At 39.4% G+C, this 23,254-nt stretch overlaps 1 protein-coding gene across 1 annotated transcript; it reads right to left on the bottom strand.

Moving 5' to 3' along the window:
• Window positions 1-1,124: 1,124 nt before the first annotated feature.
• LOC121510629 (L-threo-3-hydroxyaspartate ammonia-lyase) lies at window positions 1,125-18,131 on the bottom strand. Its single transcript, XM_041788762.1, has 10 exons — window positions 17,997-18,131; window positions 14,843-14,959; window positions 13,865-14,106; window positions 11,745-11,910; window positions 11,171-11,270; window positions 10,959-11,034; window positions 10,670-10,795; window positions 4,625-4,792; window positions 4,468-4,525; window positions 1,125-1,248 (listed from the first exon to the last, which is right to left on the bottom strand). Exons 1-10 carry the CDS (start codon window positions 18,129-18,131, stop codon window positions 1,150-1,152), a joined length of 1,287 nt encoding a protein of 428 aa, XP_041644696.1. The 3' UTR covers window positions 1,125-1,149.
• Between the last annotated feature and the right edge of the window lie 5,123 nt (window positions 18,132-23,254).

The raw sequence follows: 23,254 nt of genomic DNA on the forward strand, positions 1-23,254 counted from the left end.
AGCTGTATAGTTTAGATTGGTTTAGAAACAGGCCTCTATCTCACTTTAATTTAACTATAAGGACTTTTATACATTGTCACTATAATCACAGGAAGACATGAGAAAAGAACAATATACAACTGTTAGTTCCAACCAAGGAATCTGATTGGCTAAGAGGCATTTCATGAGTTCTAATGTGGAGTATAACAGCACTTGAGCTAGATGTATTACTGAGCTTCGCTGTATAATTATTAGCATTACATCTAACAGTCTTAAACAGGCAGAGAAAGGGAGAGAGACATGTATTACAGTGGTTACACAGTAAATCCACAAAAATAAATTTACATAATACAAAAGTGAATGTTCATGTATGTCTTGGCTCAGTCCTGTTCAGATTGTGGTAGTCATGGTTGTGTAAATGAAGTAAATGAATGATTCAGTCGACATAAAATAATACTGTAATAACTGTTTTCTACAATATGCAGTTCAATTGTAAAAGTAATATCACACAGCAGGCTGTGCTGTTATAGTGAATATTAGCACTGCTTATGACAGCCAGGATGATATTCAGTAAAACAGGATGGTATCTTGTGTGATAATACTGAAAAACAGTAGAAGTAACTTAATTTATATAACTAATAATTAATCTTGAAGCCCACACATTGGTATGACCAAAGACTGTATATGAAGATGGATAGAGTGAAGCAAAGACCAGAGATATATATACTTACTGGTTCACCTTGTGTTTGCGTATGCATCCAGCTGCATTACATTCTAGTAAATGTACCTGCCTGCACATGAAACATGACATGAAAACACCACTAGAGGGCGCACCAGAGTGTCTGCTTCATGCAAACACAAGAATCTGTTCTGCTGTGGACTGTGCCCACCTGATGACCATTTATCAGGAAGTTTAAGTAGGATATTTTGGCTTCACTCTCACATAAAACAGAAGGGTGCAGAGATGTGCTGTCCATATTAATATACAGTCTATGGGTTTGGCTAATAGCAGTACTTTTAAAGAGATGATGAGATCCATGAAACAGAGTCTGTGTATGTTACTAATGTGCCTTTTACAGAATGTTTTTGCACGTCATTGCACATTTTATGAACATTGTATCCTCTTCCTCTTTGGTGTTTTATCAATAAATGTTCATTTGGATGTAGTGATCATCGGTCCAACCAGCACACAGATGGGAAGCGTTCACCCATCGTCTTACGCAGCTGAGCGCTTTGTGTCTTATCTCTGGTTTCCACCACACACTCCACCTGTGCACACATAAACAAATACACCAAAGTAATTGGGTTAAACTACTGATGCAACACTTTAAAATGAAGAAGATGGAGCCAACATGTGCTGTCACTGCACCCTTGATTCAGTATGCCAAGCCCTGCCCACTAAATGAAGCACCAGTGCATGCCTAAGCTACGTCTAAAATTAATCAATCAAGCCGTCTGTTTTTGTATGCTTCCAATTCATAACCAAAGTTATCTCAAGACACTTTACACTTTTCAATGCATCGTGAAATGCACAACTACTGACTAGTGACGGCCTCTGTCCAAGCAAAATATCAACATGCACTGCAATGCCAAGCTTTAGCAACCATAAGGTGAAGTTTGACCAGTATCATCTCAAGCCACTGACAGTGACAGCCACATTACACAAGCTTAGCTCATTTTTAGAAATATTCAGCTGATATTAATGATTTTAACTGTAACAGCTATATGAGCTAGCTGAGGCCATTTTAGAAAAGGTTAAGTGAAATAACAGCTAGCTTAGTTCACTTTGAGAAATGTTCAGTAAAAACCTATTTTAACTCAAGCAGAGCCCAGTTAAACGTGACCAACACAGCTATATTTGCTTATTTGGTCAGTTAAATTTGATTTCAAGAGCTAGATTATCTAGCGAATTTCAGAACATTTTTAATAAAATAATATTATAAAGGCTTGCAAAGTTCTCTTTTACCTGAAAGTAAGCTAAGCTAGCTGTAGTAGTGTTTCACTGAACAGTGAAATGTGATTTTTAAAAGCTAACTTAACATATTTCAAGAAATATTCGGTTAATTGTGTTTTTTATAGCAAGCTAGCTTAGCTCACTTTAGGAAATGTTCATTTAATGTGATTATAAGTGTAGGCTGAGTTCATTTTCAGTTAAATATTAAAGGCCAACAGCTAGCTTAGCTTACAGTAATCAGTTAATTTGATTACAATGGCTTGCTTAAATCCTTATGGAAATGTTTGCTGAAATTATATATTGCGTAGTGTGCTAAGTTAGCTGTTGTAGCATTCATAACTTAAAAGTGAAATGTGATTTTAACATAAACTTGATTATTTCAAGAAATGTTTAGTTGAATGTGGTTAAAGCAAGCTAGCTTAACTCATTTAAAATGTTCAGCTAAATGAAGCTAGCTTAGCTCATATGAAGGAATGTTCAATTAATGTGATTATAAGAGTAGGCTGAGTTCATGTAAGAAAGAGTTCAGTTTAACGTTAAAATTAAACGGCTAACAGTTAGCCTAGCTTATAAATGCTCCGTGAATTTGATTACAAGAGCTAGCTTAAAGCATTTTGGGAAATGTTTAGTAAAATTATATAACATATAGCTTAGCCCCCTTTACCTATAAAGTGCGCTAAGCTAGCTGTTGTAGCCTATCACATTTAACTGAAAAGTGAAATGTGATTTTAAAAGCTAACATAGATTATATCAAGAAATGTGTGGATGAATGCGCTAGCTCAGCTCGTTTAAAAATGTTTTGCTTAGGTGATATTAAAACGATTTTAAATCAATGAGATTGTAAGAGTGGGCTTTTCTTTTTATATGTTCAGTTAAATGCTACTATAACAGTTGCTACTATAACAGTTAGTGCCCTTTGTTTATAAATGATCAGCAAATTTGATTACAGGAGCTAGCTTAACTCGTCTCCGGAAAGGTTCAATAAAATATGATTATAATAGCTTGCTTAACTCCCTTTTACATGAAAAATGGGCTACAGTAGCTGCTATATGACTTAGAAATTAACATTTATTCACAGTTTATTTGGTATATCAAGTGCAATTGGATTACAACAGCTATCTTTTTTCGGATACAGTTTGGTTCATTTTAAGAGTTGTTCGATTAAATGTGGTTCTAGAGTTCAACAGTGCCCGTTTACCTTTTTGGTGGCTTTGGCTCCAGGAGTAAAATTGGCCATTTAAATATCTCAAAGACATTTCACAAAATCCTTATTACAGCACATTGAAGGCATGAACCCAACTAAACGACTACCTAAATACTCATGACTGGTAAATATAATTGATTTGGTGCAAAAATGGCTTTCAAAAATGGAGATAAAGGCACAAGACTGTGTACGAATTTCATTGTGAAGATGTACCCACAGTCATTTTTATTACTTTAAAAGAGTAGCTTTTCAAGCTTTCCAAACCATATGTATATACATACATGCGTTGTTTTTACATTTATCTTTATTGTAGTGTAGTCCACCTTATTCCTAGGGCCGCTACAGTAAATCTGAATATATAACTTCTGGTGCTAAGGTGGAGGTATATAAATACATGTGTTTTAATACAGCAGCTAACAATAGATGCTAACTACAAACGACAGTTGTTTAATTGTAAGCTGTAAATAAGTAAATAAGGTGGATACCACATTATTCCTGGGGGGTCTACTGTAGCTATGAATGTGGGTGGAACTTCCCGTACAGTAACAGCAAAAACGCGATTCTTCCAAGGGCTTACTGAAGTGCATACTAGACATACTGTAGCATTTTTAGCAGAGATTTTGAATAAGCTATGTTTTTCTTAAAAAGCGGTTGATATCTTACAAACTTTTGTCTTCTACAGGAGCATATTATTGTTTCACACTCAGGTAACACATGATGGGTCTACCTTCAATATTTCTGACAATAAGGCTGATAATAAAATTCACTAAGGAGAAAATGAATGGGAATTGTAGTTCTGGTACCACACTGTTGAGCTCTATAAGAGCTAGCTTAGCTTCATTAAAAATGTTCAGCTTAATACAGATAGCTTAGGTTACATAAAGAAATGTTTAATATGATTAAACAGTTTTGTCAAATGTTGTTATAGCGAGCCTAATTTTTGCAGCTCTTCAGTCTAGTAGACATGTTTATATTGAAAATCTCTTTCAGATTGATAAAGACATGTTTAAACCACAGTTTGTATCAACGTATTGAGAACCAGGAGAATGTGAAGTGCATGTATGGAGGAACTTAGCCAAGGTGAGTCAACTTGTGTAGAGCATAGTCAGCAGTTGTGTTTTTCCAGTGTGGAAAAAGTACAAATGACAATGCAGTCTACCTTAATCACTTAAATAATGGGAACAGAAATGAGCCCTTTCTAGTGGTCAGTCCACAGCTTTGCCCTACTGCCTCAGAGATAGGCCTTTGGGTTAAATGTTAATGATGGAACAGAAAGGGAGCAGACAGGATGAAAACAACATGAAGTGAAAAGTAGGGATTAGTTACACACCTTTGCCTTGAACAGGTCTGTTTTGTCGCCCTGTCTCCGATGGCAGACATCCAACAGCCTGAGAGGAAAAGACGAGCAGAGCGCAGAATTAAAGAGACATAAAAAGTAGAACGGATTGGGCTTTCACAGAGCAGAGATCCTTAAATGGTTAGCATACCTGACATCCTCTCTGGACAGAAAGTCGAGCAGCTTAGCCATGTCTCCTGGCCACTCTCCCAGCTGCACCGAGAACTTACTGACCCGATCGTCCAGGACCAGAGCTCGGTCCACACACTGACGGACCAGCTCCAGGTCCATGTTAGCACTGCTCACTACTACAGCAACCCTAAAATACAAACACGTAAACACATAAACAAACACACACAGGCAGAGAGACTTCATTCATCTGAGGTCAAACAGATTAACTCTGCTGACTTTTCCAGAATGTCAGCCTTACAACACTAACAGAGAGGCCCTTTTTTAATACTAAAGCAAAATGTTATATTGTTTTTGCTTTTTTTTAATGTAATTTCTAGAATTATTTTTTAAAGTTTAGTTTATCTGTAATGCACTGACCCGGGGTGTAGCTAGGGATTTTGGGCCCTCAGAAAGAATATCACACAGGGCCCCCCTTCACTGTCTAGCCAAGCAACAAATGTGGCATCATTTTTACAAATACATCTATGCATTTAAATTTATTCCTGAACCATAATTTCTGATTATGTTTAAATTAAATTTACATGCATTATTTCGCAGCGCTGGACTATACCATTTGGACATTTTTAAGGGAGGAGCAGGGCCCCACAGTGTTTTATTTCACTCTATTTGATACAAATTTCAGTCTGTTGACCAATTCATTTAGTTGCTTTTGGTTCAGTACAGACAGTAATTACTAAGAATGAATAATAAAAACACACTTTTTATTGCAGGCTTCCTAAGGGCCCCTCCTTACTGTGGGCCTGGGTAATCAGTACCCTTTTTCCCCCTTGTGCTACACCCATGGCACTGACCCTGAAACTTGGGTATGGACCCCAGGATTCAGGGTGCTGCAAATCTGCTCTGAAGTTGTCAAATTTAGATTCGCACATACCAACTTGAATCATGGTAAAACACAGTGAAAAATTTTAGCAAAGATATTATTTTATAAGAAAACATATGTAAGCCTTCTAAAGATCTAAGCTAAAAAAAAAAGTTGTGAATCAATCATGTCATGGGCATGTATGAAACAAAAATGTTAATGTGTGATATATTGCAAAAGATTGAGCTAAAAGCTCATTTTCATCTTCCTTTGACCCTTAAGGAAACAGGAAGATTACTTTAATTGATTGAACTGATTTAGTAATTGGTTGATCAAACTAATTTAAAAGAACATTTAATTAATTCTCTGCATAACTGTTCTTAATTTAACTTTGTTAGATCCCCAGTTGAACTACTATGTAGCTCACTATAAATGCTTTAAATTGAAATTAAATATTCTTATTACATGCCATGAGAAAGAATGAACTTTCTGGAACCTCACCATCAAGGATTGTTTATATAAATACTCTTTTGAGTGTTTAAAAACAAAGAATATTCTAATAGTGGCATAAAAGTTCATTAAAACAAAGTGTGTTATAAAAGGTCCTGACCCAGTAGTGTTGTATTAATAACATTACCAAATATAAATTACAGGAACAAGAAATTGTCCTTCCATTCAGTTCTACGTAACATACATGCAGCACCAATGTGGCATGAACAAATAAATATTATGCCTAACAAGCACATCTTTTAAAACCAATTTAGGAAAATAAAATCAACGAAAGAAAAGGCGAAAAGAGGCTTGTGCTAAAAAAATCATGAACTAAAATGAGCCATAACAGCTTTAACATATTGAACGGAAATTAAAAAAGTATCATGTGTGAACTGGAGCATCTGTTTAACAGTCTGTGAAAATAAGCTGTTACACGTTATGGCTGTCTTAGCTCTAGTCTAGCACTCTCTCTAACCAGATATGGCTTCAGATTATAGCAGTAAAGAAAACACACTCACTGACAGTTTAATTATGTGTAACTGTTCAACTGCCTGTGAAACAAATATCTAATCAGCCAATTACATGACAGCAACTGATGCATATGGCTACTGTATGTTGTCATAGTCTAGACCCTTGGTTCCCAATCTGGGGTCCGGGACCCCCCAGGGGGGGCGCCAAAGATCTCAAGGGGGGGGCGCAAGGCTTTGTCTGCTTTGAGGCTGCCAAAAATAGATTTGCAAATATTGACTAAAACCATGATAAAACAGTTATTAAGCAGTTTATGCAAAGGTCTTTAGATAATAAAAGCATTCCTAGGCCTCTTTTTAGGGTTTTATCAGCGAAACAATTCAAATCTTTGTTATTTTTTGGTGTCAGTGTGTCACTTTTTCTTCTCTCCTGGGTCCTGGGGGGGCTCCGCTTTTCTTAGGTGCATGTAGGGGGGGCTCCAAGAAAAAATGGTTGGGAAACACTGGTCTAGACAACTTGCTGAAGGTCAAACTGAGCATCAGAATGGTAAAGAAAGGTGATTAAAGTGATCTTGAATATGCCATGTTTTTTTGAGGTTATGCTTTAATATCACAGCAGAAATGGAGACTCTGACTAGAGAACCCTTCTCTCATCTTCTATTGTCCAGTTTTGGTTAGTCCATGTGAAATTGTAAGCTCGGTTTCCTGTTCTTAGCTGACAGAAGGGGTCCCCTGTGTGATCTTCTGCTGCTGGGGCCCATCTGCTTCAAGGTTTGACATGCTGTGCATTCAGAGATTATCCTTACATACCTCAGGTGTTATCTGAATTGTTGTTACCTTTCTATGGGGTTGAATGAGTCTGGTCTTTCTCCTCTGACCTCTGCTGTCAACAAGGCTTTTTGGCTGAATGAACAGCTGCTCACTTGATTCCACTTAAATCACCTGTCTTCCTCATTCTAAAGCTTGGGTTGAACTTAAGCATATCATATACACCGCATTCCACATTATTATGCAAACTGGATTTTAGTGTCATGAACAATCAATTTTTTGTTTTTCAATTAAACTTATGGATAGTATTGTGTCTCAGGGCTCTTTGGATCACTGAAATCAATCTCAGACACCTGTGATAAAGAAAACTATGTAAGAAAGACGTTCCGCATAATTAAGCAGGCCACAGATTTCAGCAATATGGGAAAGAAAAAGAATCTCTATGCTGCTGAAAACCCTCAAATAGTGTAATGCCTTGGACAAGGTATGAAAACATTATATCTTTCACGAAAACTTAAGCGTAATCATAGTACTGTGAAGAAATTTGAGGCTGATTCAGAGCACAGATGGGTTTGTGCAGATAAAGGTATAATGAGGAAGGTTTCTGCCAGACAAATTCATGGGATTAAGAGAGCAGATGCTAAAATGCCATTACAAAGCAGCAAACAGGTATTTGAAGCTGCTGGTGCCTCTGGAGTCCCTCAACCTTAAGGTGTAGGATCCTCCAGAGGCTTGCAGTCGTGCATAAACCTACTATTCAGCCACCCCTAACCAATGGTCACAAGCAGAAACTGTTGCAGTGGGCCCAGAAATACATGAAGACTCATTTTTGAACAGTCTTGATTACTGATGAGTGCTGTGCAACCCTAACCTTGCAAAGCAGATGGATACGTCCCTATCACTGATCTAGACCATGTCTACATGTGTAAATGCAGTGCTGCCATGTTATTGGCTGATTAGATTGCAAATATTTGTGATATAAAATGGGTCGTTCTGAAGAGCTCAGTGACTCCAAGTGTGGTACTGTAATGGATGCCACCTTCACAATAAAACAGTTTGTGAAATGTCATCCCTGCCCGATATTCCATCATCAACTTTAAAGAATATCATTAGAAAGTGGAAGGGTTTAGGAACAACAGCAACTCAGCCACAAGAAGGAAGGCTGTGCAAAAGCACTGAACAGGTTAACAACTGCTATGGCACATAGCGCTTAAAAATCACCAATGCTCTGCTGACTCCATAGCTGAAGAGTTCTGAACTTCCACTGGCATTATTGTAAGAACAAAATCTGCGTGACAGGAGCTTCACCAAGTCCAAGCCAAGCACTGAATGGAGTGGTGTAAAGCACACAGTGGAAATGTGTTCTGTGGAGTGACGAATCACTGTTTAGTAGTCAGATGGGTGGGTCTGGGTTTGGCAGATGCTAGCAGACTGTTACCTGCCTGACTGCATTGTGCCAACTGGGAAGTTTGATGGAGGAATAGTGGTATGGGGCTGTTTTTCAAGGTTTGGCTGGGCCTCTTACTTCCAGTGAAGGCCAATCTTAATGCTTCAGTATACCGAGACATTTTGGACAATGCTATGCTTCAAATTTTTGGCAACAGTTTGGGTAAGCCCCTTTTTTATTCCAACATCACTGTGTCCCAGTGCACAGAGCTAGGAGTATATAGACATGGTTTGATAAGTTTAGTGTGGAAGAACGTGACTGGCCCACTGACCTTTCAACCCCATCGAGCACTTTTGGGATGAAATGGAATGGAGATAGCTAGCCAGGCCTACTCGAACAACATCACTGCCAGACCTCATAAATATTCTTCAGAATGAATAGGCACATTTTCTCCCAGAAGCACTTCAAAACCTTGTGCAAAGCCTTCAAAGAAGAGTGGAGGTTGTTATAGCTGCAAAAGGGTGGCCCATCAAAAAAATGCACAATAAATGCATTGAAAAAAGTGGAGTAGTGACCTTTTTCAGGTTTTTTCAATGCATTAATTGTGCATATTTTTGAAAGGCAATTTTGCATTTTGAAATGATGGATGCCTTTCAGTGCTGCACCAAACAAGCTCTCATGTCATAGGACAGCCTGTGCCCAGAGCAGGATTAAATATTCAGTTAAAGGAATTTTTAAGAGCAGTTTTAACCATCTGATGAGAGCTGGAGGTGAAAATGCCACAGGATTAATAAACGATCTTCAGTTCAAATGCCAGCGATCAAGACCACGATTTCACTTCTTGATGACATGAAATAGAATCATAGGTAATTAATTCAGTGGCATTATAATTTCATAATAATGAGAGGTTAAATCAGCCATGAGATTAACCCCAGCACACACTTGCCCGCATATTTGGCACTCTCATTTACATACAGAGGATGAAAGGTGTTTGCTATCCTGTGAGCTGTTATTTGTGGCTCAGGCAAGGGAAGAAGCTTTATCTCACAAACCAAAATAAAAACCTCTCACAGTCATTAAAGCCTGACTTTGCTGGAAATTGGTCAGAAATGTGGACTGGACTGGGAACTGTTAGAACGAGGTCGTAGTGGAGCTGTGCAAAGTTAAATTCTTCAGCTCTGATAAAATCTTTATAACTTGTTGAAATGTAATGAGACCAAATATATAGTTCTCTCTCCATCGCTCTGGAAAAAATCCTGCAGTCTCTATCAGCCTCTCTCTTTAGGACAGTGTGTCTGTTGAGCATGCAGCTGCTGCCTGCTGCGCTCTGAAGCGGGACCTTTTAACATTGTACTTCATGTTACGTCACATTCCCGCGCTTGTGCTCCTTCATTTGCATCAGTGCCTTCAGTGCCATGCCTAGGCCCACCTCGTTCTTCTGTAGTGTGCCGCACCCAAGCACGAAATGAATGCACCCACACTGGTCAAACGTGCTGGATTTTAGGCCTAGTGTGAGTGCGCCCTTAGTCCGACTACAGGTGGTGGGCTGACACAGGCAGTGCAACTCGTAGGCTGTGAGCGAAAACAGTTGGTACATAAAGAGCAACACAACATTTGCACATTGTGGAGTTTGCCAACAAAATGGAACCACAGGAGGATGGTGTTAAACCATTTCTCCTTTGGGAGACTTCAAAAACACACTGTGGCTTATACCACTTACATTCTTGATTTTACAGTATGCTTTAGATAGCATGCTGACATGCTCTAAACTTGAGACTTTTGCTTTTCATAAACTTGACTCTCTCAATCTTCAGACCAGACTCCATACCTAGACAAAGCCCTCAGCACTACATCCCCCACCACCTGTTCACCACAGCCTTCAGTCTCTCCTAAATCTGCCCCTCCAGGACACTCATGATTTCATCTCTGTGCTGTATTTTTTCATCAGTTTTTTCTAAATCATCCTTGGGTCCTATAAAAGATGCTTTATAAATTCAAGCTCTTTTATGATTATTAATTCCTCACCTTTTGGAGGTAGGTTTCTTTTCCTACAGAACTTGGTAAATGCTAAAATGAAAAGTTATTACTCACTTTTTGCCTCTTAGCTCTGGAAGCTGTCCTGCCAATATGGCCGCTAGTCCCATGGATCCTTCAGTGTCCACTGTGGAGCGTTCAAACTCTTGAAACCGCAACATGGCCACCAGAGAGTCCTCCTCACTGAGGGGGGAGGACAGTGGGAGAACAAAATCCTCATTTATTAAATGAAGCAATTTTCATATTGTTACATGTAAAAAGCATCTGTATCTGCATTTATAGACCTGACGTTATCATATAAGTTAATTAAAATGAATGTTAAGATGGAGACATGGAGATACGGTACCTGACAGGAATGATTCTATCCACTAGTTTCTTTGCCAGCTGATAAGTGTTTTCACCGAGTGAACGCTCCACAAGATCTGACAACAGACACCACATCAGATATGTTTGATTTTTGCTGCAGTGAGATTAATGAAGCTGTAACAGGAGTTTGCTCACTATAATTATGTTTATTCAGTGTAAAGTGTCTGGAAACAATGAAAACTAAATGTTTACCTCCGTAGAGTTTCCTGTTGGGCTTGCTGTGCATGTCTTTGACCGGACTGTCAATTTTCAGAGATTGTAGCAGCAGAGGAAAACTTTCAGGTTCAACTCCCTGTGGAAGAAAGTCCAATTAGGCTGTTACATAACAAGGCCATGTTTTTTATGAAATGTTATCGATAATAAAATGTCTTATTCAAGAGATCTTTTGTGAGTGGACAACAGATGCCAAAACTATTTTTTCGACTCATGGCTGCAGAGTGAGTATCTGGTCAAAAATAACTCCATGTTGTTTGTTCTAATCTCAGCAGCAGGTACAACAGCTTGAGTTTAGTTGCCAAGTGCGGGCAGCAGTTGCTCATAAGTCTTCTCAAAGTCTATTTTAAGGATTTCTGTTGTGAAAGGGTTAAGCAGAAGAACATTTTTAAAATCCAACCAGAACTTGCATATTAGAGAGTCATCTGCATAGAAATGAAATCAGTGTTTGGTCATGTAAAAAAACAACAACATTAGAACATAAAATAAGGTCTTAAATAGAGCCCTGTTGCACGCTATGCTTGAACCAGCACATAGTACATGATCTACTTACCATGACAAGGATTTTAGGATTCAAGTGTTTAATGGCCGCAGCTGTTCCGACCAGCAGACCGTACTGTCCAGCTGCAGGAACTATAACTGCATCCACTTTGGGAATTTGTTCATAGATCTCCATGCCCACTGTGCCCAAACCTGCCAGGTACGAAGAGCTTTCATCTCTGGAAAAAAAGGTAGAAATAAAGAAGACCTTTTAAAAGAATTTCTTCAGAGATCTGATATGATTTTCACCTGCTCTAATAAAAAACAGACTTCTAGGAAAAAATCAAGGAGTTACCTCTGCATAGCACAACCCTTAATCTCAGTGACTATTATCATGATTGGAAATCTCTGGGGCAGCAGGAACCAGTATAAGTAGCATTCTGGTTTTCATTACTGGTGTTGTTAGTATGGACAAGTAATGCTGGCCTTACACCGGAGGATTTTGCTAAAACTCTTAAAAGACTCTAAAAAGACTGACATCTGGGACCCTCTCACATCTAAAGACAATTTGTCAGGAAGCTGTTGAGTTTTTAGTCTCAGACTACGATTTGGAAAAAGACTGTGGGTCCCTAACTACAAAGCTAGAATACAATTCCTTTTGGGATTGTTTCCCATCATGCATCTGGTGGAAAGTCACAACAACAATTTTTGAGCAGAGAACAAAATGTTGAAGGAGTTGGAGATCGCATTTCAGTTAATTTCTTATAATCCAATTTTTTAAAATCATGAGTAGAAATGAAAGGAAAGTTAAACACCCAAGCAACATTGCATGTCACTGCAACAAGCGAGGAACTATCCCGGAAACACTTCAGAATAAAAGTACCGTATGAAAATGTGGGCAGTCTCACCATGGAAACAAATTGATTGGGCTTTTATTTTGAAAATTCCAGTACTGGTTTACCGTACCTGTCATGTGTCGAATGAGCCGCCTTTACAACATAACCTAACCCTACCTGTAATGATTAAAACTCAGGAAGGAAACATTATGTGTCAACCACGAGAACCTTTAGATAAAGAAATGTAGTGCAGTTCAGATAAAACTGCTGCTATACTACCACTACATCCAAGCTAACTGCTAACCCCCCCCCTACACACACACACACACACACACACACACACACACACACCTTGTTCTCCTCTAATAACACTGTTTGGTCCAAAACATTTGTGGGTATGGCACAAATGTAGATCGAAGCTTTGCAAAATGGATTTGCCTGTTAATGGTCTTGGAGTCAGGCAAATCCATCTGCTTTGCAAGGTTAGCATTAAACAGCAAGCCTTGAAAAATGGATCTGGGCTTTATTGTTTCCAGGAGATACATTAATCCTACTTTTGATCAGAAACACTGAAAAACTTGTAGGTATTTCAATCTATCCTGCAAAGAGCTGTAGTTAGGGCTGAAACACAGACTGCACATTTGAACAAGCCAAAAACAAGAACATAGGAGTTCTACCAAATTCTAAATTCAACTTAGTGTTTGTGAGGCACACAGTGAGGTTAGCATATTTTTTCATATTTTACTTTTACTTTTTTGATACCACACGCTATTAATGACAGTACAATATCCATTATCTTATCCTATGAAGTTGTGTTGTAGTACTCCAGAATGGTCTTGGTCTTGAAACCGTTCTCAAGACTCTCTTGGTGAGAGACATGTTTTAACATGTCTCTCACCAAGAGGCATGCATTAACGTTAGCGTCTGTCACAGAAAGAAAGAGAGCAGAGGTGGGAGACGGCAGTGTCTCCTGGTCCCTAAAAGTTCCCCTTTACATCACAACCTGAAGACTGATGACGGCTTCACAGACCTAAACACTCACAAAATTACCTAAATTAAAAAATACAGCAAGTAGAACCAATGCATTCACTTCTTCTGGTTTATCAATGATAATTCAGAGGAAATACATTTCTAAAGAAAATCTTTTTGCCTTTTCTTACCATGAACAGTAAATCAAATGTTGGTTTGTGTTCACTGTTAAGAGAACCTTTCTTATTTTCTTATTTGCAAGCTGGAAATGGAAAATACCAAATTCACCAGTTTTGTTTGTCCAGGTCATTTTTGTTACAGTGGTATCAGGACAGGTATCTTTATCTTTAGATTTTAATGTAAAAGTGAAAGAATAAGAGGTACTGACTCTTCCAGGTACAGGTATCCATTCTCTGACGCCAAGTGGCGGGCGTGATTCTGGGAGTCGTGTCCCGTGCTACCATAGGAGATGACCATGGCGCCGTAGTCTCTGTACATCCTCAGGCGCGGTGAGCAACAGCACGACGGCATGATGACAAAAACGGGAATCTTGAGCTCCACAGCGTGATGAGCCACAGCCATCGAGAAGTTACAGTCTGTGGCTACGATCACTCCTTTTCTCTGCTGCTCCTGAACACAAACATATTAAATTCAGTATATTCATACAGAATTAAACGGTCAAACTCAACCAGACCTCATTGCACATGTGGATACACTATTTAAGGGAATATACTTGCACAATTCTGAAATGTTGCTAATGTATTTGTGCAATTTGGACAAATCTTTTTACCTCACGGCAGCTTTTGGTGAAGATCTGAGGGTTTTTAACCCATTAAAGTCTGAAAACACAAATTGTACCTAAAAAATTCTAATTTAACGCTCTACTAAAATCCAAAAATATCCAAATTTCCATAAAATGTATATATTTTTTGTATCTCATTTGATACATTAGGTGTTTTTGGTAACTGATAATCCACTTGAGGGCATTTTTTAAAATCATTTTTAAGGTTGTATTCAGAGGTTTTTTTTAAAGTAATGTATGTTAATATTGATTAGACAGAGGTATCATTAAAGTATGTATCAAATATGATGCAACAGGCTTTAAGGGGTTAAGCCTTACTACTTTTTAATACCATCAAACATAGAAAACTGGTCAACATTAGTGGTTCTTAAATTTGTCAGAAAAATCATACTCCCTATGATCACAGGCTCACACTCAGCCACACATCCCCAAGCAGCTTCCATTAAAGCTGAGGCTATTTCTGTCCCTCCAGGTTGTTCAGGTAGAGTACACATGTGTCTGCACGAAGAGCAGATCCCAGCTGCCGTGAGCTGTCAGAGAACGATCCCTCCTTCTTTGTCTTACCTGTGTGAGGGAGGAGAGCAGGTAAAGCACTCCTCTCTCCTTCACTGAGCCTGTGTAGTGCAAGTGTTCCTTCTTCAGGTAGATCTCCATCCCATACTGTTTGGATAGTCTGGAGTACTGCAAAAATAATGAAGATAGAGATAAATAACAAGGTTTAACAGCTATGGAAGCCCTAGGAGGACATGCAGCCATTCATTTGGTTTTACTTTGTTTTCCCTTGATAATGAGTATATATTTTTTTCTGTTGTTGATTTTGACTTATTTCTCTTGTTACCTTGGAATAACACCACTTAATTTGCCTATAAAAAGTATTAAACCCCTTGGATGTTTGGCCCTTACAAATAAATCATGGTCAACATAAAATTGGCTTCTTGATAAAAGAAAAACTATTAGAGTAAGGTGAAAACACATTTCTACAAAGTAATGTCAAATAAATAAAAATATGTGATATAAAACAAATGACTGTATAAATATTCACCCTCTTCATGTCAGTATTAAGTAGATGCACCTTTTGCTGCAATCACAGCACTGAGTCTGTGTGGACAGATCCTAATCAAGCTTGCATATCTGGACACTACAGTTTAACTCCATTCTTCTTTGCAAAAGTACTCAAGCTCTGTCAGGTTGCATGGGGATTAGGTGTGAACAGGCCTTTTGAAGCCCAGCCACAAATTCTCTGTTGGATTTTGGTCCGATAAGATAAGATAAGATAAGATAAGATAAGATAAGATAAGATAAGATAAGATAAGATAAGATAAGATAAGATAAGATAAGATAAGATAAGATAAGATAAGATAAGATAAGATAGACTTATCTTGGGCTTAAACCATTTCTGTGTAGCTCTCTCTGTATGCTCCAGGTCATTGTCTTACTGGAAAATAAATCTTCTCCCAAGCTGTAGTGTTCTTGCAGACTAAATCAAATTGTCTTCTAGGATTTTCCTTTATTCTGACAGATATTTTACCCTCTAATTTTACTAGCCTTCCAGGGCTGACTGCTGAGAAGCATCACTACTACATGATGCTGCCACCACTGTGTCACATTTGGGATGGTGTGTTTGTGGTGATGTCCAATGTTTGGTGTCTACCTGAAAGCACCATTTCTGTCTCATCAGACCAAAGAACTTTCTGCCTCTTGAACATGGAATCTCCCACATGCCTCTTGGTGAACTCTAGTTTGGATTTAGTATGAGTTTTCCTTGAAAGGGGCTTTCTCTTTGCCACTTTCCCATAAAGCTGTGACTGGTGAAGAACCCAGCCAACAGTTGTTATTTGCAGAGTCTCTCCCATCTCAGCTGCAGAAGCTCGTAACTCCTTTAGAGTATTCAAAGGTGTCTTGGTGGCCTCTCACTTGTCTCTTTCTTGCACAGTCACAGATATTACTTTGTAGAGATCTTTATTCATTTTGACATTAAAGGTTTTATTAAATTTGTAGGCAATGTACAGTGCTGTCAAAAAGTATTCACCCCCTTTCTAAATCTTGACTTTTTTTGCATATTTATCACACTTACATGTTTTGGATCATCAAACCAGAAAAGTTGAACATTTTGGAAGGTATGCGGCCCGTTATATCAGGGCGTAAAAATAACACAGCATTTGATAAAAAGAACATCATGCCAACTGTCAAACATGGTGGTGGCAGTGTGATGGTCTGGGGCGGCTTTGCTGCTTCAGGATCTGGACCACTTGCTGTGATTGATGGAACAATGAATTCTGCTGTCTACCAGAAAATCCTGAAGGCCAACGCCCAGCCATCAGTTCATGCCCTCAAGCTCAAGCAATCTTGGGATATGCAGCAGGACAATGACCCAAAACATACCAGCAAGTCCACCTCTGAATGGCTCAAAAAAAAAAAAACAAAAAAAACACAAAATTAAGGTTTTGGAGTGGCCAGTCAAACTCTGGACTTAAATCCCATTGAGATGCTGTGGTGTGACCTGCAACAGACAGTTCATGCTGGAAAACCCTCCAGTATGGCTGAGTAAACAATTCTGTGAAGAAGCGTGGGACAAAATTCCTCCACAGCGATGCTAAACATTCATCACCAGTTATTGCAAACGCTTGATTTTAGTTATTGCTGCCAAGGGTGGCAAAACAAGTTATTAGGTTCAGGGGGCAATTACTTTTTCACAGAGGGTCAGATCGGTTTGGATTTTTCCATCCTTAAAAAATTAAATAATCGTTCAAACACTGCATTTTCTATTTTCTTGGGTTGTCTTTGTGAGATATTAAAGTTGGTTTGATGATCTGAAACATTTAAGTGTGATAAATATGCAAAAAACTCAGGAATCAGAAAGGGGGCAAATACTTTTTGATGGCACTGTATAAAAAGCAGGTCCAAAAATCGAGTAGCCTGTAAACAAGAGGTTACTTTGCCTTTCTGAGGCTGATTTGCTGATCATTTCTATGTTATTCTGTGATTTTATTTTTTGGGTGTGCTTCTACCACAAGTGAGTACATCAGGAAATTAAAATATTGTCACCAGTTGTGACATACGGTTGATACAGGGATGAGATTTACAATCTGGAGTCCATGCATTGTGTTATATTTTTAAAACTGAGCTGGTTGGGGATTGTGAGATCATGCTTTTTCTAACTCAGTGGTGCGTGATCTCACAATTTGCTTACTCCGTGATCTTGTGCTCTTGCCTCCAGTAGCTTTGTGTGTTGTCTGTGTGGACTGATTCACACCACAAGCAGGCTCCAATGAAAGGATTAAGTGCATATTTCAAGATAAAAGAGTGAAATTGTGCTTATGGAATGCACCAGAAACACATCCCAGCATTTGCTGTGAATAACAAAAACTGACAGAGAGGGAACCATTTGTTCCAGAGTACGTGGAGCGATTATGTGGGATATGAAGGTTGAAATAATAAAGTCAGATTTAAGATCTTGGGTTACAATGCTTATTTTTTACCACCAACTTTGATGCTTTAATTTGAAAGCAGAAGGAAGGTGTGGCATGAACCATCAAGCTCACATATGTGACTGTTTATTTGGATGTCCGATGAAAATATATTTTGGTGTGTGTTTTAAGACTTTTTCCTTTCAATGTTCAGAAATTATTTCTGATGGAGCGTGCATCTTTTTTTTTTGTTAGACACCATGAATAAAGTTCAGAGATGAACAGCCACTTTGGATCTGCCCATGTCGTACCGTGCAGGGTGTCTTCTGTATCCCTGTCTGGATCCTGAAGGCGGCGGCGCTGATGTCCTCAAAGCGGAGGAGCTGAGGAGTAGATTTGGTAGTGATCCTGAACTCGCTGAATCGTCTGGTTTTTGGGGGCTCCATTAGGATGATCTCAGGAGTCTCTGTCACTGTGGTGTCATGGACCTTCACATCTCCATTCAGAAGCTCTTCCTCGCCAAAATCCTTCAGTCGCTCTGGCTCAATGAGGGTCGGTCTGCGGCCCGCTGTGCCATTGGTCATTGGACCGGGTTTGAAAGATTCTCCAGGCTGGCTGGAGGTGAGACACAGCTCCTCCCTGAGAAACAACACATAACAACATAGATGTTTACTGTGATTTCTAAATCTGTCAGATTAGATCAGGAAGGATTTGATTCAGGATTTAAAAGGGATTTTTAGGTCATTCAAGTCTTAGTTTTACACAATACCGAATCCGGATAAGAGATACTGTATGAAAGTTTGAACCTTAAGTCTAAGTAGGATATCTTTTTATTTTCACCAAAGAGTTTGGCTCCATCCATCAAACCAGATGCATGTGCCAGTAAAAACCTTCCACACCAAACTCATCAAACCATGTTGTCATAGTCCTTGCTTTGTGCACTGGAGCACAGTGGTGTTGGATTAGAAACGGGCCTTCCCCAAACTGTTGCCACAAATGTAAACCATTGCTCACAATGTCTTGGTATGCTGAAGCATTAAGATTGCACTTCACTAGTGAAAATGGTCCTAGCCAAAACCTTAAAAATTAGCCCCATACCTTTATCCCTCCTCCACCAAACTTCACAGTTGGCACAGTGCAGTCAAGCAGGTAACATTCTCCCAACATCCTCTAAACCCAGACTCATAAACAGAGAAGTGTGATTGTCAGTCTGCAGAACTCATTTCCACTGCTCCACAGTCCATTGTCGTGTGCTTTACACCACTCCATCTGATGCTTGGCATTGACTCGGTGATGTGAGGCTTGCATGCAGCCATTCGGCCATGGAAACCCATTCCATGAAGCTCCTGCTGCACAGTTTTTATCTTCAGAACTCCTTAGCTATGGAATCAGCAGTGTTGTCAACCTTTAAAAACACCATGTGCCTCATGGGTCCTGCTCTGTGATTGTGCATGGTCTTCCATCTAGTGGCTGAGTTGCTGTTGTTCCTAAACGCTTCCACTTTCTTATAGTATCACTTACAGTTGACTGTGGAATATCCAGCAGGGGAGAAGTTCTACAAACTGTCTTATTGCAAAGGTGGCTTCTATCACAGTACCACACTTAGAGTCACTCAGCTCCTCAGAACGACCCATTTAGGACCACAAATGTTTGCAAATGCAGACCACATGGCTAGGTGCTTGTTTTTTTAAACCTGTGGCAACAGGTCTGATTGAATCCAATAATTTACACTGAATAGTAATGTAAGTTTTTGTGATTGTTTATTTTAGAGTGCTGGTGTAGTCGAAAAAACACTTCAGTAGAGACGAGGAGCTCTACGACTCACCTAAAGTGGGTCTATACTTCACAACTATCAACATTTCTGTTGGCTGAGAGCTCAACTGCCTAACTCAACTAAAAACACTTGTTCCTTGGTACTTTAAAAACAGATGACAACTAGATGAGATTAAGGTTAATTTGCATTTATTCGGCAGGTGAGGTTACACTAATGATAGAATAGGAGATCAGGTAAGTTCAAGTGTGGGAGCATATGCCAGTTCGACACTTTGCCATATCGACCTTGGTCCTGTACTGCTCTGGCCTCCTGATGGCCATACTTTAGGCCTGTGCCAGACCCATGCCCCATCTCTCCAGGTAGCCCCCCAGCATCCCCCCAAGTGTCTGGACCAGCTCACCGGGTCCCAGGCACCCAGTATGCGGTGGGCTGGATAAGGCCTGGGAAAACGCTCCAGGCACCTGTACAAGTGCAGCTGCTGTTCCCGTATCAGGCAGCTGACTCTCCCCATCTTCACCCTCCTGAGCACGCCATCATTAGACACATGGTCTTGCCAATGACACCCAAAGATATGCTGAAGAGAAGTTATCACAAAGAAGTCAGCGCCTCTGGCCATCAGTCAACATCCAGGCCTCACAAGACTATAGTCAGACTGGATTGACCAAGGACTGAAAGACTGACTTTCGTCTGCATGCTCAGATACTGGGAACACTATGCTGTTTTGTTTAACACACCCATTCCCCCATGCATGAGACCAAGTCTACAGTTGATCTCAGCCTGTTAACAGATTGATGGATTACGCTACCAAAGTGAACTGCACTACTTCCACGGTCTCATCATTCACCTGCATTTGTGGTCTCTGAAAGATAGATGGCAGCACCCAAAGCATTCAGTGGAAGGAGATTCAATTACAGTCTAGGATCCAAAGCATCCCCAAATGCTTTTTTTGGCCCAGGAGACATGCATTCCCAACACTTCAGCCTCCATATTCAGCAAGTTAAGAACCCCAACAAGGACATCTACAGTCTCTACAAGGACCACACCACCACCAGTAAAGTCCAGATCAGTGATCTAGCTGGCTCCAAGTTTTGTTGGAGGTACAAACATCTTTCCCTCCTTTGGGTAACGGATAAGACTATAGTGGCACTGTGGCCAAACCACATACACTGAAGCTAATAGCTACCTTGCTAGTCAATGTTTGTATTTCCACAAAACATACAGCAAGCAGTTTCCTCTGTGTGCTAGAGGTGCTACTCTTCTCCAGATGTGCACCAAATCTATTGCAACAGAGTCCATGTCTGCATATGTCAAGCAAATCACAGCAAATCGACCAGAACAGGAAATCAAACACAAAAACACAATGAAACTCCAGTCAATTTCAAAATAAAACTCCAAGGACAGGATGATGACCATTTATAACTTAAATAAACATTGCATAACTTAAATAAGCCATGCGATTGACTGGTGACCGGTCTGGGTCGTACCCCGCCTCTCGCCCAGTGACAGCTGGGATAGGCTCCAGCCCCCCTGTGACCGCCTACGGGATAAGTGGTATAGAAAATGAATCAATGGATAACTTAAATAAAAATAACATTACAACAAGTGTCTAATGAACTGTTGATATCATGCTTCACATAACAACAGCTGAGTTTCTTGTCTTCTCATCAGTAAAACACCTAGCTTGTACACTGAAAATAGTCAGGGTTATATTTTTAAACAGAGGTGTTTCCTCTCACTACCTCAGTAACTCTGTATAATCATATTCATATGAGTACTGATGCACAAAAGGACCCTAAAGATACTCCTCTATGACTAATCTTTCAATGCAGTAGCTCAGTAACTTTTTCCCAATTGTAAGTGTATGCAGTCTCTAATTTCAGTAACTTGCCAATTTACTGACATCCAGAGTTTGGAGAAAAACTCCAGACTCAATTGAAACGTACCAAACCTCAGTCCTGATAGATAGCGCCACCCTCTCAGCCTAAGATGAATGTTTTTACCTCTAATGTCCACCCAGCTTCCACTCACTGTGACAGATCACGTCTTAGTGTCAGTTTATGATTCATCGGCTCATTTTAGTCCTCTTTTTGAGACACAGAAACGATTAAAGTGGTCATTTAGGTCTGAATGGGGGACAGTTTGATTTATTATACACCAGTACAGCAGCACTGACTGAAATCAAACCGTACAAGTCTTTTAATAAAGTTCAGTAGGTCCTCTTTTACACAATAATTCATCTTTGAATAAGAGTGCACGGAATTAACCTCTTCTGCTCCAACAACCATGGAGACATAGGTGTATATATCCATCATTTTTGTCATCTGACTTTGTGCAAATGCTAAAATGTAACTTTATTCATGTTCTAACTGTGTTCAGAGTAAGCATTGTCAGGATTGTATTACTTTTATTTGCCAAAAGGTTATTATTAGGTGTAAATGGAAATGGAAGAAAGACTGGGACTTACTATGAATGATGCAGCCAGTTTCTAAAGCATCAGATTAATCATATATGAAATGAACTTTGGTCAGCAAACTTGAGTCAACAGCTCAGTCTGGTTGGGGTGAGATAGCCGAATCAAGGCAGCTCACCTTGGCTCTACTTCCTTTTATCTGTCCTCTCTCTTGACCTTTCTCTGTCTTTCTTTTTCATGTGCAATGTTGACACCAGAATTGGCTCTGCTCTAGTTATTGGGGCCTGCATGTGCAGGTAGTGTAAGCATTGTCACTTGTGTTGTAGTACTTGAGAATGGTCTTGGTCTTGAAACTGGTCTTGAGACCACATTTTGAATGTCTTGGCCTTGTCTCAGACTTGGGAACATTTTTACTCGGTTTCAGACTGGTTGGATTTTCCATCAAGACCGGTCCAGACCAGCACTGATCTGCTATTCTTCGACTTCATTAATGTGATAATAAGGAGAAGCACTTGCTAAAGCAACAAATAGCTACAACTGCAAAAACTCAGACATCAGTTTATCTTATTATCTTATTATCAAGTCAGAAATACCTCTGAACACTTACTTTAGGCCTCATTCACCTGACAAATCTAGATAAACGTCTCTTTTTCAAATATCTAAAATAATTCCAGACTTGTCAGTGGCTTTTAAACACATACAAGGATTTATTTTTTACAAGAGGAAGAGGATGGTTGAACAAATTTGCTAAGATTTGAGATTTTTGCATGTTGTGCCTTGAAAGACTTGCAGACACCTTGTTTTTTCTGTCAAATTTATTAATAAGAAAACTAAAATTAAAGACAGAATGCTCTTTAACTGATTAACCTTGTCATGGGTTTTTAAAATTGATCTTTATGGTCTTGGTCTTGTCTCAGTCTCGGTGTACTCTGGTCTCGGACAAGCCTTGGTCTCTGATAGCGGGGTTTTGAGTACAACACTATTTGTCACTACTTTGAGCATACATGAACAGGGTCTGACAACACAATCACAATAAAAAGTGAAGCGGGTCTGAATACTCTCTGTGAGCCCTGTATAGTATTGAAAAAGTGCTAAAACTTTGAAAGCTACATCTATTTTAGAGGTATGATGTGTTGGAGATGAATGACTCCATCAAAAGTTGCAATCACTCTCCTCTGCTGTCTACATTGCACAGTTGCAAGGCATCCCATTCATGCAATGTAGATGGAATAAAATGCTCTGATAAGTGAACAGAAGAAATAACTTGATTGTGGGTGTCTAGGACATTTTGTTTTTTATTGTTGTGGTATAAAACAGGGGTCAGTTTCATTAGATTTTTACTGGAATCAAAGTTTTGGTGTTGAAACAACCCTACAGTGCATTTA

Source organism: Cheilinus undulatus, linkage group 6 (assembly GCF_018320785.1).
Source record: "Cheilinus undulatus linkage group 6, ASM1832078v1, whole genome shotgun sequence".
NCBI classification, from domain to species: domain Eukaryota; kingdom Metazoa; phylum Chordata; class Actinopteri; order Labriformes; family Labridae; genus Cheilinus; species Cheilinus undulatus.